We start from the raw sequence: 16,773 nt of genomic DNA, 5'->3' as shown, positions 1-16,773 counted from the left end.
TCACCTTCTGATAGCCATTCCTCTTTTTAAGTCAAATCACCTTCTTGTGCCATTCATGTATTATTGATAGACTCAATGCCTGGGATGGGCTTGTGAATCAGTCCAGGCCAATCTGAGCATCTCATTCTTTTGGCAACAGTGAGTGGCTAATGAATGACTGCTTGACTTTTCCTGGTAGTGAGGATGGTCTGGGGCTTCTGGTTGCTCATTTGTGGAGCTTGAGAATGAAGCAAACAGCAGAGGAGAGTGCTAACATGTTGGGGAGAATCTGAATCTCTCTCTCCCTCTCTTTTTTTTTTTTTTTTTTTTTTGAGATAGAGTCTTGCTCTGTCGCCCAGGCTGGAATGCAATGGTGCGGTCTCAAGCTAACTGCAACCTCTATGGAGGTTCAAGCAGAGAATCTGAATCTTGCTGATAGAATTGGAACTCTTCAGCCAAGCCATATCTAACAGAACTATCTTCAACTTTTCAGGTATGTGAGAATACATTCCCTTCTCACTTTACACCAATTTGGGTATACGTCAGTTGTAACCAATGGATCCTTACTGAATCAAATATATGTGAGGCTAGATCCATGAACAAATACACATAGGAATGAGTGAATAGAAATGTACTTCTGGGGCAAACCTAACTAAAATTGAAGTGGTAGAGTGAGGAGTGGTTCACAGGGTAAAAGGGAACTCGATTAGGGCAAGAGCTTGAAATTCAGTTAGGGCTGTGGCTCAGCACAGTGGCTTATGCCTGTAATCCCAGCACTCTGGGAAGCCAGGGCAGGTGGATCACTTGAGCCCAGGAGTTCAAGACCCGCCTAGGCAACACAGCAAAAACCTGTCTCTACAAAAAATAAAAAAATTTGCTGGGACTGGTGGCACATGCCTGTAGTCCTAGTTACTCTAGAGGCTGAAGTGGGAGGTTCACTTGAACACCAAGAGATAGGGGCTGCAGTGAGCCGTGATCGCACCATTGCACTCCAGCCTGGGTACCTGGGCGACAGAGTAAGACCCTGTCTCAAAAAAGAAAAAAGAAATTCAATCAGAAGAGTTTAAATTTAATGAAATAGAAAATTTAGCCATAAAGGTACTGAAGCACATAGAGCTGTGCTAAGAGTGAAAATTCAGAACAATTATTCTGGCAGGTTAGATTGGAGCAGAGTGAGAAAAAAGTCAGAAAGACCACTTAGAAACTGCTGAACTAATCCTAGCTGGCAACATTTAAGGGCTTAGCCAGAGACCCTGAAGTAGAGACAGAGGAAGAGATTTGACATGAGGCATTTAAAAGACAAATTACTCATGAGAGGCCCTGAGAACTGACTGGATAAAAGACATAAAGGAGACAAATAGGTAAAAAATGACATCCATGTATTTAGCTTGGGTGACAGAGATAGCAGCGGTATCAATGAGAAAGAAGGGAAACGATTTTGGAAAGATACTGAGATTGGTTTTGGACCTGTCGAAATCAGAAGATGTCAGGATGTCCAATTAGATACGCTGATTAGATAAACAGGCAAGTATACAAGTTGGGGCGGGGGAAGGTGACATTAAAGATAAAGATCTGCACAAAAGAAACACTTGAAGTGGTAGTTGTAGATGAGTACAAGAGGGTGAGAGAGAAAAACAGAAATGAACACTTAACTGCTAGACCAGGAGGAAAAAAGTGGCATCTCTGAATGAAATGTAGTGCCTGGTGGAGACACAGGAAGTGCAGGACACTTTAGTGCATACAGACTTTAGAGAAGTTTCAAATTATGTTAAAAGCAAATGCCAAGCACGCACATACTCATCACCCCATCTCCAGTCTTATTTCCAACTGTTTTTCTGGCTTACTGCACAGCATTCACATTGGCCTCCTTTTTGCTAATTCAAACTCACCAAACTGTGTCTGGATGCAGAGCCCTTGCACTTGCTCTTCCTTCTGCTAGGAAAGTTCTCGCCCGACGCCCCCATCCCCACCCCCACCCCCACCCCTGTCCCCTCAGTATTTGCTTGGCTTTCTACCTCATTTCATCCAGACCTCTGTTTAAACATAACTTCCTCAAAGAGGCCCTCTTCAATCAACTTATCTAAAATATAAAATAGTGTCCCACTCTCATCTGCATCCTTGTCCTTCTGCTCTTTTACTTCCTAGCGCTTTTCCCTACATAACATTATACAGCTGTATATGATTGTAAATATACTATCTTCCCCCACTGGAGCAACTGTAATGAGGATCCAAGAGTTCAGGGGCTTCGTTTTACTCACGGATTTAATCTCTGATAAGTAGAACAGAGCCTGGCACAAAGAAAGCCTTCAATAGGAGTTTATTTAATGATGAATGAGTGAAATGCAGTAACTAAGATGAAAAAGAATACACAAGAGGGCCAAGTCAAGTCACAATTCCTAGAACATGCCTATCATTTCAGCCAACAACTCTGCTGAAGTCTCCCTCTTCTGGATCCATCTCCACAGGGGGAAGGGAATTAAGGGAAGTTTGCTACTGCCAAGGCAGGGACTTGGGATACGTTCCTGGATCATTGTGGAAAGAATGTTGTTTTCTCCAGAATTACTTTGTTAATAAGAGACATGTCCAATACCAGATTTCACAGGGTTCTTTCTCCAGCTGAGCTCAAAGTGGTGCTTTGAGAGAAAAACAGAAGGGTGCTGGCTGTAAGGCTTAAAGCTTCCAAAGTATTCTCTTCTGCGTGTCAGCAACCAGGTGAATTTCACAATAAGAATGACAACTTGGAAGGGGCAAGAGTCACGTGCCGGGGGGTGCGGGAGCGGGGGAAGGGCACTAGGGTGCAATCTCTGTTAATCCCTTCTCTATACTCAGCTTCCCGCTGCGGCCTGTAAAGAAACAAGCACGCACGCACGCACTTAAGGGGACAGTGGTTTTACCGTGTCCCTCCCGGCGGCGGCTCCCCACTTCTCCCTCCTCCCTATAGGCCCCTCCCAGGCTACAGGCTCAGCGGCTGACTTCTGCTGATTCCGGCTGGAGGGAGCCGGGAATCTAATTACTCTTCCCTAGGGAGCGCAATCCACCCGAATGGCAGAAAAGAGAGAAGCCGGGGTCGACAGGCAGCAGAGAAAGCCGGGGTCGACAGGCCGCAGAGACTGGACCTCCTCCGCCCGCCCCCACTTCCCGCCGCCCCAACTGGGAGCCCGGGCGGGGCGAGCAGAGCCGTGGATGGGCGCGCTGCACTGCCGCCGGGACTATTTATCCTTCCGCGCGCAGCCCGGCCCGGCGCGGCGAGAGGTCCGCGGCGTAGCGGCCGGGGCGCCGACGTCGGCCGGGATGAGTGGCAGGAGATTAGCCAAGGGCTTCCCCCGCCGCGCGCCCGGGCCAATCGGCTCCGCGGGCGGTGCTCGAGGGAGGGCGCACATGCACTTTCCAGAATCCACGCCTCCCGGCAACATCGTGCAGCGCCGCGCACGCTGCCTTTTCGTTCCGCGTTCTTCGTCTGGCCTGCTCCGGGTGCGGGCCTGGACCCTGGCCTCGGCCCTAGCGTGCTGCTCCCTGAAGTGGTAGGGAAGCGAGAAGGAGGTCCAGGGGTTCCGTAGGAGAAAGGGACTTAGGATCTGTGGCTCTCCCATCCTCCCGGCTTTCCTCACGGACTGGAGAGTGAGGCTCTGGAGGTGGATCTTTGGGAGGAAAAAACAGGACGTCTCTCCGGGTTCTCTAGAGTTTAGGTGGAGAGCTCTTTCAGTATCACTGAGTGTTCTCTAGTAAGATGATCTTACACTGATGGGTTTCTCGCTTGCTTTAAAGCTGTGGTCAGAGTTCTTGATATATCCATTCCTTTCTGTATCTGGGGGAAGGAAAAAAAAAAAAAAGCAACACTCTCTTTACACAATGTCAGACTTCCGAGGCCGCAACTGACATACTTGCTAGAAGGAGAAAGTGCTACATTATGCCTTGTGTTCTCTCTTGAGTCACATTCTCCTGAGATGTGGCTAACCCTTAGGCCCATGGTGTTCCTGAATGTGATTGACATGCGTGGTTAGTAAGCTAGTGAGAGAGAACCAGGGAAATTGCTATCAAAACAATTACATACAGGGACATCAGAACAAAGACTTGAGAGCCCTGGGGACTGAGGGACGATCCCTCTCTGCCACCAATGCCCTCAGGGATTGTGACCAAGTCAGATCATCTCTTTGTGTCTTGTTCCTTCGTGGTAAATTAAATAGAACTATCCTTACCACACTCCCTATTTCATAGTGTGTTATAAAAATAAACAAGGTGAAAATGTTGAAGGTTTTATTTTGGGTGGAGGGGAGGTGGTGCTATTGAAAGACTCTGAAGGGAAGATTCTGTAAATGGAAGCCATTTTATCTGCCTACAATCTGGTCATTTCAAAGAAATTCAATATACATGTGTTAAGACTAATTTATATGCTGAATTGTGTGCTATATGATCTTCCTAAGAGTTATTAACTAGTAAACTCAGCTAACTCCTGCATTCTCAGAAGGTTTCCCATGCCTGTGCCAGTTTCCATCCCTAAATTCTGGCCATTTTACTTCTCTATTTCTGTTCAGAGGCTACAAAACATTGCTAAATACCGGTACAGAATGGTGCTGTGGTGGGGGCTCCCCACTTGAGTCTAAATTATGGCTGGAGTTCAGACGTGTGGATGTATCTCTGGAATTGATGGTGCAAGGCTCTAGAAGCCAATCGACTGGAGCGACTGAGGAGCCCCCTGGGACAGAACAAATCTTTAGGAAAGAAGGAGCAAGACACATTGAGCTTGAGCTAGGAACAAAGACAAAGTCTTGGGAAGGGAGAGGTCCTTTTGCATTCAGTCTTGTGTCCTGGCCCTTGTCTGAATCCAGTAGGAGCTGGGGAGGGGGAAGAAGATGGAAGGAGACTCTTAGTGCAACCCGAAATATGTTTTGAACTTTTTGACTTACAGATTTCACATTCATAACATATGCCCTCATTTCCTCCTTTAGTAGAAAAAAAGTGAAGATATCAAGGAAAGTGTAAACAACAGGAAACCTGAATAAAGGTGGAAATTTGAAAAATAAGGAATTTATTACCTCATAAAATAAGAAGTTTGGAAGAAGATGGTTCCAGTATTGGTTGGTCAAATAACTCAGGGAAGTTGTCCAGGAATGAGGTGGAATTCTTCTTTCTGCTCTACCAATGTTACATGATGGTAATTTCTTCTGTCATGTCCCTTCATGGCTACACCATGGCTTCTGCTTATCTGGGTGTCAATCAAATACAGTCAGGGGCATCCAGCAAAGTAGAGGGATGCTATTTCTACCTCTTTTTTTTTTTTTTAATCTGTCTCTCACTCATAATAAAGGAAGGAAAACCTTTTTTTCGAGGCTTCTGGAAGAACTGAGTCCCACTGGGCAGAATTGTGTCACACACGAATCCTAAACTGATTATTTCTAAGAGGAGTGACAATAATCATAATCTACTCCTCATGCTGGGGAGAGAAATCACCCTTTGTGAACACATGGAAGGATATAATCAGAACAACATCAAATTTTGGCATATTAAAAGTGGCTGTGGCTTAGGCCCCAATAAGTTTCATTTTTCCTTTCCTTTACCTCAGAATGTTTCTTTACTTACTCTTCTTCATCACCTCTAAATTGTTCTATCTTCATCCATCTTCTTTCTTTTTCTCTCTCCTTCCTTTCCCTGCCCTCCTCTCCCTCCCTTGCTTCCACCCTACCTTCCTTCCTTCTTTCCTTCCTTCCTTCCCTCCTTCCTTCCTTCTTTCCTTCCTTCCCTCCTTCTCTCCTTCCTTCCTTCCTTCCCTCCTTCCCTCTTTCCCTCTTTCCCTCTTTGCCTTCTCCCTCCCACCCTTCCCTTCCCTCTTGCCTTGTCTTCTTTTCCTACCTCCCTTCTCTCTCCTCTCTTTTTCTTTTTCGGCAGAAGGGTCTGGCTCTGTTGCTCAGGCTGGAGTGCAGTGGTGTGATCACGGCGCACTGCTCGCTGCAGCTTCAACCTCCTGGGCTCAAGCAATCCTCTCATCTCAGTCTCTTGAGTAGCTGGGACTATAGGCAAAAGCCACTTACGCTCAGCTAATTTTAAAAATATTTTTGTAGACACAGGATCTCCTTGTGTTGCTCAGGCTAGTCTTGATTTCCTGGGCTCAAGCTATCCTCCCACCTTGGCCTCCCATATTACTGAGATTACAGGTGGGAGCCACTGCTCCCAGCCACATTCTTTCTTTACCAACTTAATGGAGAGGTGAACCAGTTCCATTTCAAGACCTGGCCTTCCATTTGTCTGTCTTCCTAAGACCTTACTCTTCTCTTAGCCCCTCATTACTGCTAAAATACATGCAGGCTGTTTTACCTGGCACTCTGTTAATGAGAATTGTAGGAGAGCTCAAGCCCCTTTTATTGTTCTAAGAGAATTCAGATTGAAAACTGCAAGAACACATCCAGATCTTATTGGGTGGGATCGGGGAAGGTGTGGGGAGATGGGAAAGGGTATACTTTATCCTTTCCTACCTCAGTTCTATACCTGGGGCTTCTCTATCTGGCTCAGCAATGTGGGAGTCCCATTGGCTGCACTGGGAGAGGGTGAAATGGAAGCAGTATGGGAGTTCTTGTCCCCTGGAGATTGAGTCCCACTCTCTTTCTTTGAGTCATATCCTGGAGGAACTCTGGTCATGGCTTGGCTTGAAACTGAAATGTGTTCCATTTTCCCTATACGCATGTTTATTCATTTCTTTCATTTAACAAATATTACATGTCGACTGTCTTCCAAGTACTGCGCTATGTACTAGGGAGACATTGGTGAGTAAGCCAAAGTGGAGTTTACTTTCTGATGAGGGAACTTTGTCTCTCCACCAGGCTTGGCTTGAAATTCAAGGTTATATCACAGGAGTAGAATAAAAGAAAACTTAAAAGCAAGACCAAGTCATTAACTATACAGCATAATCTACGTTTTAATCCTTCACAAACTATCATTATTAGTACATATTATTTCGATTTTTACACAGCTTATAACATTTCACATCTTTTCACTGAGTCCATTGTTTCAAACAATTAGTTTCCAACAAGGTAAACACCATGTAGGGCAATGCACTTGTGTTACAATATGCTTTGTATGTTGTATGTCAGCTGAGCAGGCAAGGCTATGGATGGATGATTACAGCAAAAATGGAGTCTGTATCTGATGCAAGTTCATGTACCATCCAAGTTGTAACCCTATCGCTGCTCACAGTCAGGAACCTGTCAGATCTTACTCAGCAGAATGGTTTGTAGATGCACTGAAAGGAGATAAAAATATTTACTGTTACCTACCTTCCTTTGGCTAATTTCCCTGAGGATGTAGAATAAAATTAAATTTGATTTCTTTTAACACTTCCAAATTCACCAAGTTTTGTTGCATCCACTTTCATTTTTAGTAGAAAGTACATTCTCCAAAAAAGTGCTACACTGTATTGAAATATGAAACTGCTTGTATATTTCCTACTAATAGCAGTTCTGATTCATATAGTGTTATGGACCCTTGATGTCTAATTTATCTTGACAGAGGCTGAAGTGGAAGTAAATCAATTCGGACTGCAGGTCCTGAAATATAAGTCAAAGAAGGTGCATGTTGCAGAAGTGAAATGAGAGCATTTAAATGAAATATGAACCCAAGTCAATCTGAATGAATTCCCCTAGCACCTTGGTCCACGAAAGAAGCTGTAACCATTTTAATGTTTGTCCCAGTCATGACCAAGTATATCACCTTAAGAAGTCAATTAATCTCTGTGTTTTTGTGTCTCTATTTTTACAACAAGGTTGAAATCTCTAGTGCACCTGAACTTGGAATTCAGGAGAAAAGAGAGTTATGTTCTTTCTGAAATGTAATTGATAATTATTAATCAGTTATCAACAGGAATTTATTGAGCCCAACACCCACCCATCATTATATGCCCAGTACCTATGCTAAATGCTAAAGAAATCTTTATTGCATGAATGAATGAGAAAATTAATCAATAAGTCACCTACTGTGTACCCGTTTCTATAGTATTAAAGACATAAAATACATTCCTACCTTTAAGGAACTAACCATCTATTAAAATAAGATACACATAGATACAAACGTACTTAACGATTAAAGTATTAAATGTGAAATAAATGTTATACTCCATCATCTTCAAAGTAGAATTTTCAGATTCTCAGTGCTATGAATTCTTTTCTAAAATTGATCCATTGCCTAAGGTTTTGTTGCATAAAAGTGTTAGAAGATGTTTAATCAATTACTTCTAAATATAGAAAATTTTCATTAGAATATTATGTAGGGTTTATATTTTTATATTTTCATTAAAGTATGTTATTGATATTCATATAGTAAAATGCACAAACCATTACCCAAATCACAATAAAGAACCAGAAGTCCTTTCCCCCACGACCTTTCTGAGTTAATTCCCTTCTTCCCCCGACCCCTGTAGGTAACTGCTATTGTGACTTCCTCCGTAGAGCAGCATAGCCTGTTCTTGAAAGTTACGTGAATGGAATCACACATGATGTTCTCCTTTGTGCCTGGCTTCTTTTATCTAACATTGTACCTGTATGAGGCACCCATTAGCAGTTCATTATTTTCAATTGTTGCAAAAATGTTATTTTCAAAGTGGTCTATAGATCCTTGGGATCCGTGAGAATTTTCAGGGGAGAGTCTATGAGTAAAACTTACTTGGATAGGATAATTATTTAGGATTTTATTTATGTGTTTATATTTTATTTTATTTTACTGTATTTTTTGAGTCAGAGTTTTGCTCTGTCGCCCAGGTTGGAGTACAGTGGTGCCATCTCGGCTCACTGCAACTTCCACCTCCCAGTTTCAAGCTCTTCTCCTGCCTCAGCCTCTCGACTACCTGGGACTACAGGCATCCACTACCTCGCTGGGCTAATTTTTGTATTTTTAGTAGAGATGGTGTTTTACCATGTTGGTCAGGCTGGTCTTGAACTCCCAACCTCAGGTGATCTGCCAGCCTCAGCCTCCCAAAGTGCTGGGAGTACAGGTGTGAGCCACCACGCCCAGTCAGATTTTATTTATTCACCTTTTTCATTGCATTGATATTTTCATTGATGGCGTAAAAGCAATGATGGTTAAAACTGCTGGCATATTAGCACTAATATTTTCTTTCCTTAGGTTTATACTTTTTGTGTTCTCTCTGGAATATCTTTGTCTAACCCAAAGGTATAAATATGTATTCCCATGTTCTTTTTCTATAATTTTTATAGCTTTAGGTTTTACTTGTAGGACTGTGATCAATTTCAAGTTTATTTTTACATTCGTTGTGGTTTTAAATGGTCCATTAAAAAATTTATTTGGGGAGGGTGTCCATTAAAATTGTTCCAATACTACTTATTAAAAAGGCTACTGTTTCTTCCTGTCACCATTGAATTACCTTAGGATGCATGCCAAAGCTCAATTCACCTTATATGTATGGGTCTATTTCTAGACTTTGCAGTCTGCATGATTAATCTGTATATCTGTCCTTTTGCCAATGGGCACGATTTGGGGAGAATTGTTATGTTAACCATATTGAATCTTTTGGTCCATAAACATGGTATATATCTCAATGTATTTGTAAATTATTTAATTTTTTTCAGTGAGGTTTTGTGGTTTTCAGTGTAGATATCTTTTGTTATATTTATTCAAAATTATTTTATATTTTGGTATTATTGTAAAGGGAATTGCTCCTTAAATTCAATTTTTCAATAATTTGCTGTTAGTATATAAGCATACACATTTTAATACTTGCCTTAAACAGATTTATATATATTAACTCAGTGTCTTGTGACCTTAGGAAATTCACTTACGGATTCTAGTAATTTTTTTCTAGATTCCCTGGGATTTTTTTTTTTTTTTTTTTTTTTTTTTTTTTTGAGACAGAGTCTCACTCCATCACGAGGTACCAGGCTGGAGTGCAGTGGCGTGACCTCGGCTCACTGCCATCTCCACCTCCCGCGTTCAAGCAATTCTGCCTCAGCCTCCCAAGTAGCTGGGACTACAGGCATGCACCACCACACCCAGCTAATTTTTTTGTATTTTTAGTGAAGATCGGGTTTCACCATGTTGGCCAGGATGGTCTGGATCTCTTGACCTTGTGATCCGCCCGCCTTGGCTTCCCAAAGTGCTGGAATTACAGGTGTGAGCCACTGCATCCAGCCTCCCTGGGATTTTTTTAGATTAAAAATCATATCATTTGCAAGTAGTGACAGTTTTACTTCTTCCCTTTTGATCTTAATTTTATTTATTTTTCTTTTCTTCTGATGACTAAGACCTTTACTACAATGTTGAATAGAATTTTAGAATAGTAGTCATGGCATCTTTGCCTTGTTCCTATTCTAGGGGAAAATAATTCAGCCTTTTATCATTAATTATATTGTAGGTATTTTATAGGTGCCCTTTATTCATTTGAGGAAGTTCCCTACTATTTCTGATCTGCTGAAAGTTTTTATCAGGAATCAATGTTTGATTTTGGTGAAATGCATTTTCTGTATCTATTGAAGTGATCATGTGGTTTCTCTTTCTTTCTTTTTTTTTTGTTTATATAATGAATTACATTTATCAATTTTAAAATGTTAAACTAACGTTTCATTCCTGAGATAAGCCCTACTTAATCTTGAAGTGTTAGTCTTTTAATAATCTATTGATTTGATTCGTTAGTGTTTTCTTAAGGATTTTGCCTCTATATCAGTAAAGGATATTGTAGTTTGTAAATACAATTTTTGTCAGGTTTTGGTATTAAGCTTATGTTAGTGTATTAGTTTGTAGGGCTACTGTAACAAACTGCCACAGAATGGGGAGTCTAAACAATATAAATTATTTTTTTCACAGTTTGGGAGGCTAGCAGTCCAAGATCAATGTCTTAGTAGGTTTGGTTTCTCCAGAGGCCTCTCTGCTTGGTGTGCAGATGGCTGCCTTTTTGCTGTGTCCTCACTCGGCCTTTCCTCTGTGTACATATGTGCCCCTGATGTCCTTCCCCTTAAAAGCACACTAGTCATATTGAATTAGGGCCCCACCCTAACAGTCTCATTTTAACTCAGTCAGCTCTGTAAAAACCTTATCTCCAAATGTGGTTACATTCTGAGGTACTAAAGGTTGGAACTTCAGCATATAAAGTTTGAGGAGGCACAATTCAGTCCATAAAAATTAACCTCATAAAATGAACGGGATGGTGTTTTCTCTTCTCTCTTTTCTGAAAAACATATTCTCTCCCCTTCTCTTTTCTGGAGAACATTTGTGTAACTTTGGTGTTTTTACCGGTGAAACCATCTGGCCCTGGAGTTTTCTTTCTGGGAAAGTTTTTCATAACATACTCAATTTGCTTATTAGATATAGGCTTATTCAGATTTTCTGTTTTTTACTTGTGTATTTTGGTGCATGGTACATTTCTAGAGATTTGTCTTTATCATCTGTGTGGTTGAATTTGTTGGCTTAATGTTTTGCTCTTATTTTCCATTTGATGTCTTGCTGGGCATGGTGGCCCACACCTGTAATCCCAGCACTGTGGGAGGCCAGGGTGGGAGGATCAATTGAGACCAGGAATTTGAGTCTAGACTGGGCAACATAGCAAGACCCTGTCTCTATAAAATATTTTTAAAATTAGCTGGGCATGGTGACATGCTCCTGTAGTTCCAGGTACTTGGGAGGCTGGTGGGAGAATTGCTTGTGCCCAGGAGGTGGAAGCTGCAGTGAGCTATGATTGTGCCGCTGCACTCCATCCAGGAAGACAGAGTAAGACCTTGTCTCTGAACAAACAAAGCTTCCTCAAACTCCTCTTGTTTTAAATAGTTATATGTTTTAAAAATAGGAAGGGGAAAATAAAACAAGATTCATCTGATTATTGTGGATGCTTAACTTTTCCACGTAAATTTAACAATTAGTTTGTCAATTTCTACAAAAAGTCTGCAATTTTAATGGAGAGTGCAATTAGCCTGCAGATTAGTTTTGGGGAAATTGCCACCTTAATAATATTAAATCTTTAGATCCATGAACAATGTATATAACTCCATTTATTTATTTATTTATTTTTTGAGACGGAGTTTCGCTCTTGTTACCCAGGCTGGAGTGCAATGGCACGATCTCGGCTCACCGCAACCTCCGCCTCCTGGGTTCAAGCAATTCTCCTGCCTCAGCCTCCTGAGTAGCTGGGATTACAGGCATGCGCCACCATGCCCAGCTAATTTTTTTTTTTGTATTTTTAGTAGAGACGGGGTTTCACCATGTTGACCAGGATGGTCTCGATCTCTCGACCTCGTGATCCACCCGCCTCAGCCTCCCAAAGTGCTGGGATTACAGGCTTGAGCCACCGCGCCCGGCATAACTCCATTTATTTATATCTTCTTCAGATTCTCATGTCAATGCATTGCAGTTTTTAGCATACATATCTTGCACAAATTTGTTGGGTTTATCCCTAAGTATTTTACGTTTTTGGTGGTAATAAAAATGATACTGTGGTTTACATTTCAGTTTCTAGCTGTTAGTTTGAAATATTTTTATATATTGATATATCCTGTGAACTTTCTAAACTCATTTATTAATTCTAGAAGTTTTTATGTAGATATTTCTGGGATTTTAATGTATATAATATATTACCTGTGAAAGTTTTATTTCTTCTTCTTTTTTTTTTTTTTTTTTTTTTTTTTTTTTTTTTTGAGACGGAGTCTTGCTCTGTCACCCAGGCTGGAGTGTCATGGTGCAATCTTGGCTCACTGCAACCTCTGCCTCCTAGGTTCAGGTGAATCTCTTGTCTCAGCCTCCTGAGTAGCTAGGATTATAGGGGCCTGCCACCAGGTGTGGCTAATTTTTGTATTTTTAGTAGAAATAGGGTTTCACCATGTTGACCAGGTTGGTCTCGAACTCCTGACCTGGTGATTCACCCACCTTAGCCTACCAAAGTGCTGGGATTATAGGCGTGAGCCACTGCACTCACCCTTTTTCTTCTTGTCCTATCTGCATGACTTTTATTTCTTGTCCTTTTTAAAATTTCTCTTTTCTTATTACATTGACTAGCTTCTTGGGTAAAAGCAATGAATGAAGACATCCTTGCCTTGTTTTCGGGAATAGCAAGGAAATCGTTTAGTTTTTCATCATTAATCATCATATTAAAAATAGATTTTGCTTAGTCTTTTATCAGGTTGGGGAGTTTCCCTTCTCTTCTAGGTTGCTGAAATTAGTACGTGTCCTTTTAGTATTCTATGTGATGAAATGGGAAGTACATGTGATGTACTATTGCTGTGCGCAGAAGTATGATGATTGTCTCAAGAAAAGCACTTGTGTGATTGTTTGAGTTGTGAAGTGAACTGGTTGCTTCTTTTCATGGAACGTTATTTTTTTTCTAAAAGAAAAACAAACTATGACTACTTAGACATAAGTATCTGGCATATATATATATATATATATATATATATATATATATAATTTTTTTAGAAGGTTGTGTAAGTCAAGGAAAACAACTGACTATATTTGTTAACATTTATGACATTTGCACTTTAAACAAAAAACTAGAATTTCAAAAAACATATATTCACTGTCCTGGGGCTTAACATCTTCCCAGTACTTTAAGACTTTTTTTGTGATGGTGATATTAGCAAATGTGATTTTTCTGATGTACAGTGAAACATGTCAACATTTGGATCTACATAATTGAGTGAACTAATATTTTAAGAAACTGCCACTTTTCAAGTTTTATACTGTATTAAGGACTACTATTCACAATTTTCTGAAAAGGCTACTTAAATAATTCTTTCTTTTCCTACTATATATCTTTGTGAGGTAAGATTTTTTTCATATACTCAACCAAAACAACATATTGTGATAAACTGAAAACAGAAATAGATATGAAAATCCAGTTGTCTTTTTTTTTTTTTTTCCAGACACAGTCTTGCTCTATCACCCAGGCTGGAGTGCAGTGCAACCTCCACCTCCTGGGTTCAAATGTTGCTCCTGCTTCAGCCTCCCCAGTAGCTGGGATTACAGGTGGCTGCCACCATGCCTTGCTAATTTTTGTACTTTTAGTAGAGATAGGGTTTCACCATATTTACCAACCTAGTCTTGAACTCCTGACCTCAAGTGATCTGCCCACCTCAGCCTCCCAAAGTGCTGGGATTACAGGCATGAGCCACTGCACCCAGCCTCAGTTGTCTTCTATTAAGTCAAACTTTAAGAGATTTGCAAAAGTGACCAGGTGAGGTGGCTCATGCCTGTAATCCCAGCCCTTAGGGAGGCTGAGGTAGGTGGATCATGAGGTCAGGAGTTCGAGACTAGCCTAGGCTATATGGTGAAACCCCATCTCTACTAAAATACAAAAATTAGCTGGGTGTGGTGGTGCATGCCTGTAGTCCCAGCTACTTGGGAGGCTGAGGTAGGAGAATTGCTTGAACCCAGAAGGCGGAGGTTGCAGTGAGCTGAGATGGCACCACTGCATCCAGCTTGTGTGATAAAGTGAGACTCTGTCTCAAACCGCCCCCCCCAAAAAAGGGAGATTTAAAATAATGCCACTTCATATTAATTTTTTATTTGGAAAATATAGTTGTATGTAAAAATATGTGTGTTAAAATGTACTAATTTATTACTGTTATTTCTTGTTTTGGTAAAATACATATAACATACAATTTTCCATTTTAACCATTTTTTTTTTTTTGGTGTACAACTGAGTAGCCTTAAGTGCATTCACATTGTTGTGCCACCATCATCACCATCTATCTTCAGAAATTTTCATCTTTCCGTATTGAAACTCTCTACCAATTACACAATAACTCTCCATTCCTCTCTTTCTGGATCCCCTAGCAACTACAATTCTATTTTCTACCACTATCCGTTTGACTACTCTAGGTGCCTCTCACAGGTGGAATCATACAATGTTTGTCTTTTTGTGTCTGGCTTGTTTCACTTAATGTCTCCAAGATTTATTCATGTTGTTATTGTCATTTTAAAATTAAATTTATAAATACAAATATCTCAGTCTTAATTTTTTTTTTTTTTTAAGAGACAGGATGTTGTTCTGCTGCCCAGGTTGGTGCAGTAACATGATCATGGCTCACTGCAACTTTGAACTCCTAGTCTCAAGTGTTTCTCTCACCTGAGCCTCCCAAGTAACTAGGGCTGCAGGCACTCACCACCATGTCTGGTTAATTTAAAAAAAAAAAAAAAAGATTGTAGAGATAGTGCACAGGCTGATCTTGAACTCCTGGACTCAAGTGATTCTCCTGCCTCAGCCTCCAAAGTGTTGGGGATTACAGGTATACGCCACCACATCTACCCTATTTTTTTTTTTTTTTGGAGACGGAGTCTTGCTTTGTGGCCCAGGCTGGAGTGCAGTGGTACAATCTCAACTCACTGCAACCTCTGCCTCTGGGGTTCAAGTGATTCTCATGCCCCAGCGTCATGAGTAGCTAGGATTATAGGCATGGGCCACCGTGCCTGGCTAATTTTTTGTATTTTTAATAGACATTGGGTTTCACCATGTTGGCCAGGCTGGTTTTTAACTTTTGGCCTCAAGAGATCTTGAAAAGATTCCCCACCATACTGTTTAATAAAGCTGTAGCCAGCTCAGAAGACCTTACATTAATTTCCCCTTCTTTCCTGCCTTATTTGCCTATTTCTCACTCTTAATGTCCTCAAATTACACCTCTCAATAAAGTCCTCGTTCTTAAATTTACTTAGGCTCTGTTTTCTAGTTAACTCAGGCAAAGACAATGCCCAAAACAGTATAACAAGTGCCTAAAAAGATATTTTATAAACTAAGAAAAAAATGGGCTGTAAATATAGAAATATAGTTTTCCTTTAGTAAAATTGAGAATTCATGACAATAAGAGCCCTAAAATTGAGATTTAAAAAATAACACAAAAACTTCAGCACGTATGACATTGACGTTTCTGTAGAATATGTCTTTTTTTTTTAATAGAATGTTTATTATTTGGGATTTGCCTGTTTCCTTATGAATGCATTCAAATTCTGCATATCTAGCCAGAATGCTTCATAAGTGATACAGTGTCTTTCTTGGGAATCACATTTAGAAGTGCATACATTATGTCTATAATATCAATTCATCATCTGATCAAGATTGCTAATCCTTTTTTAACATGTGCATTTAAATGTGTGTACTTTTCTTGTTTGTCAGCTCATCATTATTATCTGCCTCAAATAATATAGTGGCTTTCATTTTTATTGCCTCCTGTTTCAGCCCCCCATGACTACCAACTAAAAGGTAAGCACCACAGAGGCAAGAATGTTTGCCTGTTTTTTTTCATGGATACAATATATTCCAAATGTGTGTACAGTACCTACTACATATTTACTGAATGCGTGAATGAACATATGATGATTCAGATTAGTGAAATATTGGATAACAGAGAATTTATGTCCTTGATGATGGAACATTATTTTAATTCTTTTTAGAGACAGGGGATCTCACTGTATTTTCCAGGCTGGTCTTGAACTCCTGAGCTCAAGCAGTCTTCCCACCTCGGCCACCCAAAGTGCTGGGATCACAGGCATAAGCCACCTTCCCCAGCTGTGCCTAATTTACAAGTTACAATTTATCATAGATGTATATATTCGGACAAAACGTAGTGCATATAGGGTTTGGTACTATCCACAGTTTCAGGCATCCACTGGGGGTCTTGGAAGTTATCACCTTCAGATGAGGAGGGACTACTGTATGCTATAAAATAATAGCTTTACTATTTTTTCCATTTCTCTGTACATTCAAAATCGGCTGTAAGAGAGCTCTGATGTTTTGACAAACATTTTAAAGGTCACAGGATGGTCATAAGTGTTCCATTGATTATTAAGATCACTTTGCACAGTTTCAGCTTACACTCTCAT

The 16,773-nt window shown here is 40.6% G+C and overlaps 1 protein-coding gene and 1 long non-coding RNA gene across 2 annotated transcripts in view; one reads left to right on the top strand and one right to left on the bottom strand.

The window, feature by feature from the left end:
• The window catches only part of LOC141582216 (uncharacterized), a 34,090-nt gene extending 32,147 nt beyond the window's left edge, over positions 1 to 1,943 (bottom strand). Inside the window, 1 exon segment of the mRNA XM_074389838.1 lies at positions 1,869 to 1,943. Coding sequence (XP_074245939.1) covers positions 1,869 to 1,943 — 75 coding nt within the window.
• A 1,431-nt stretch (positions 1,944 to 3,374) lies between these two features.
• Positions 3,375 to 16,773, top strand: part of LOC141583608 (uncharacterized) — a 160,604-nt gene continuing 147,205 nt past the window's right edge. The window contains exon 1 of the long non-coding RNA XR_012516283.1: positions 3,375 to 3,500. This is a non-coding gene — a long non-coding RNA (uncharacterized LOC141583608). The remainder of the gene's footprint in view (positions 3,501 to 16,773) is intronic.

Source organism: Saimiri boliviensis, chromosome 2 (genome assembly GCF_048565385.1).
Source record: "Saimiri boliviensis isolate mSaiBol1 chromosome 2, mSaiBol1.pri, whole genome shotgun sequence".
NCBI classification, from domain to species: Eukaryota; Metazoa; Chordata; class Mammalia; order Primates; family Cebidae; genus Saimiri; species Saimiri boliviensis.
This window is presented reverse-complemented; position numbering and strand designations above follow the sequence as displayed.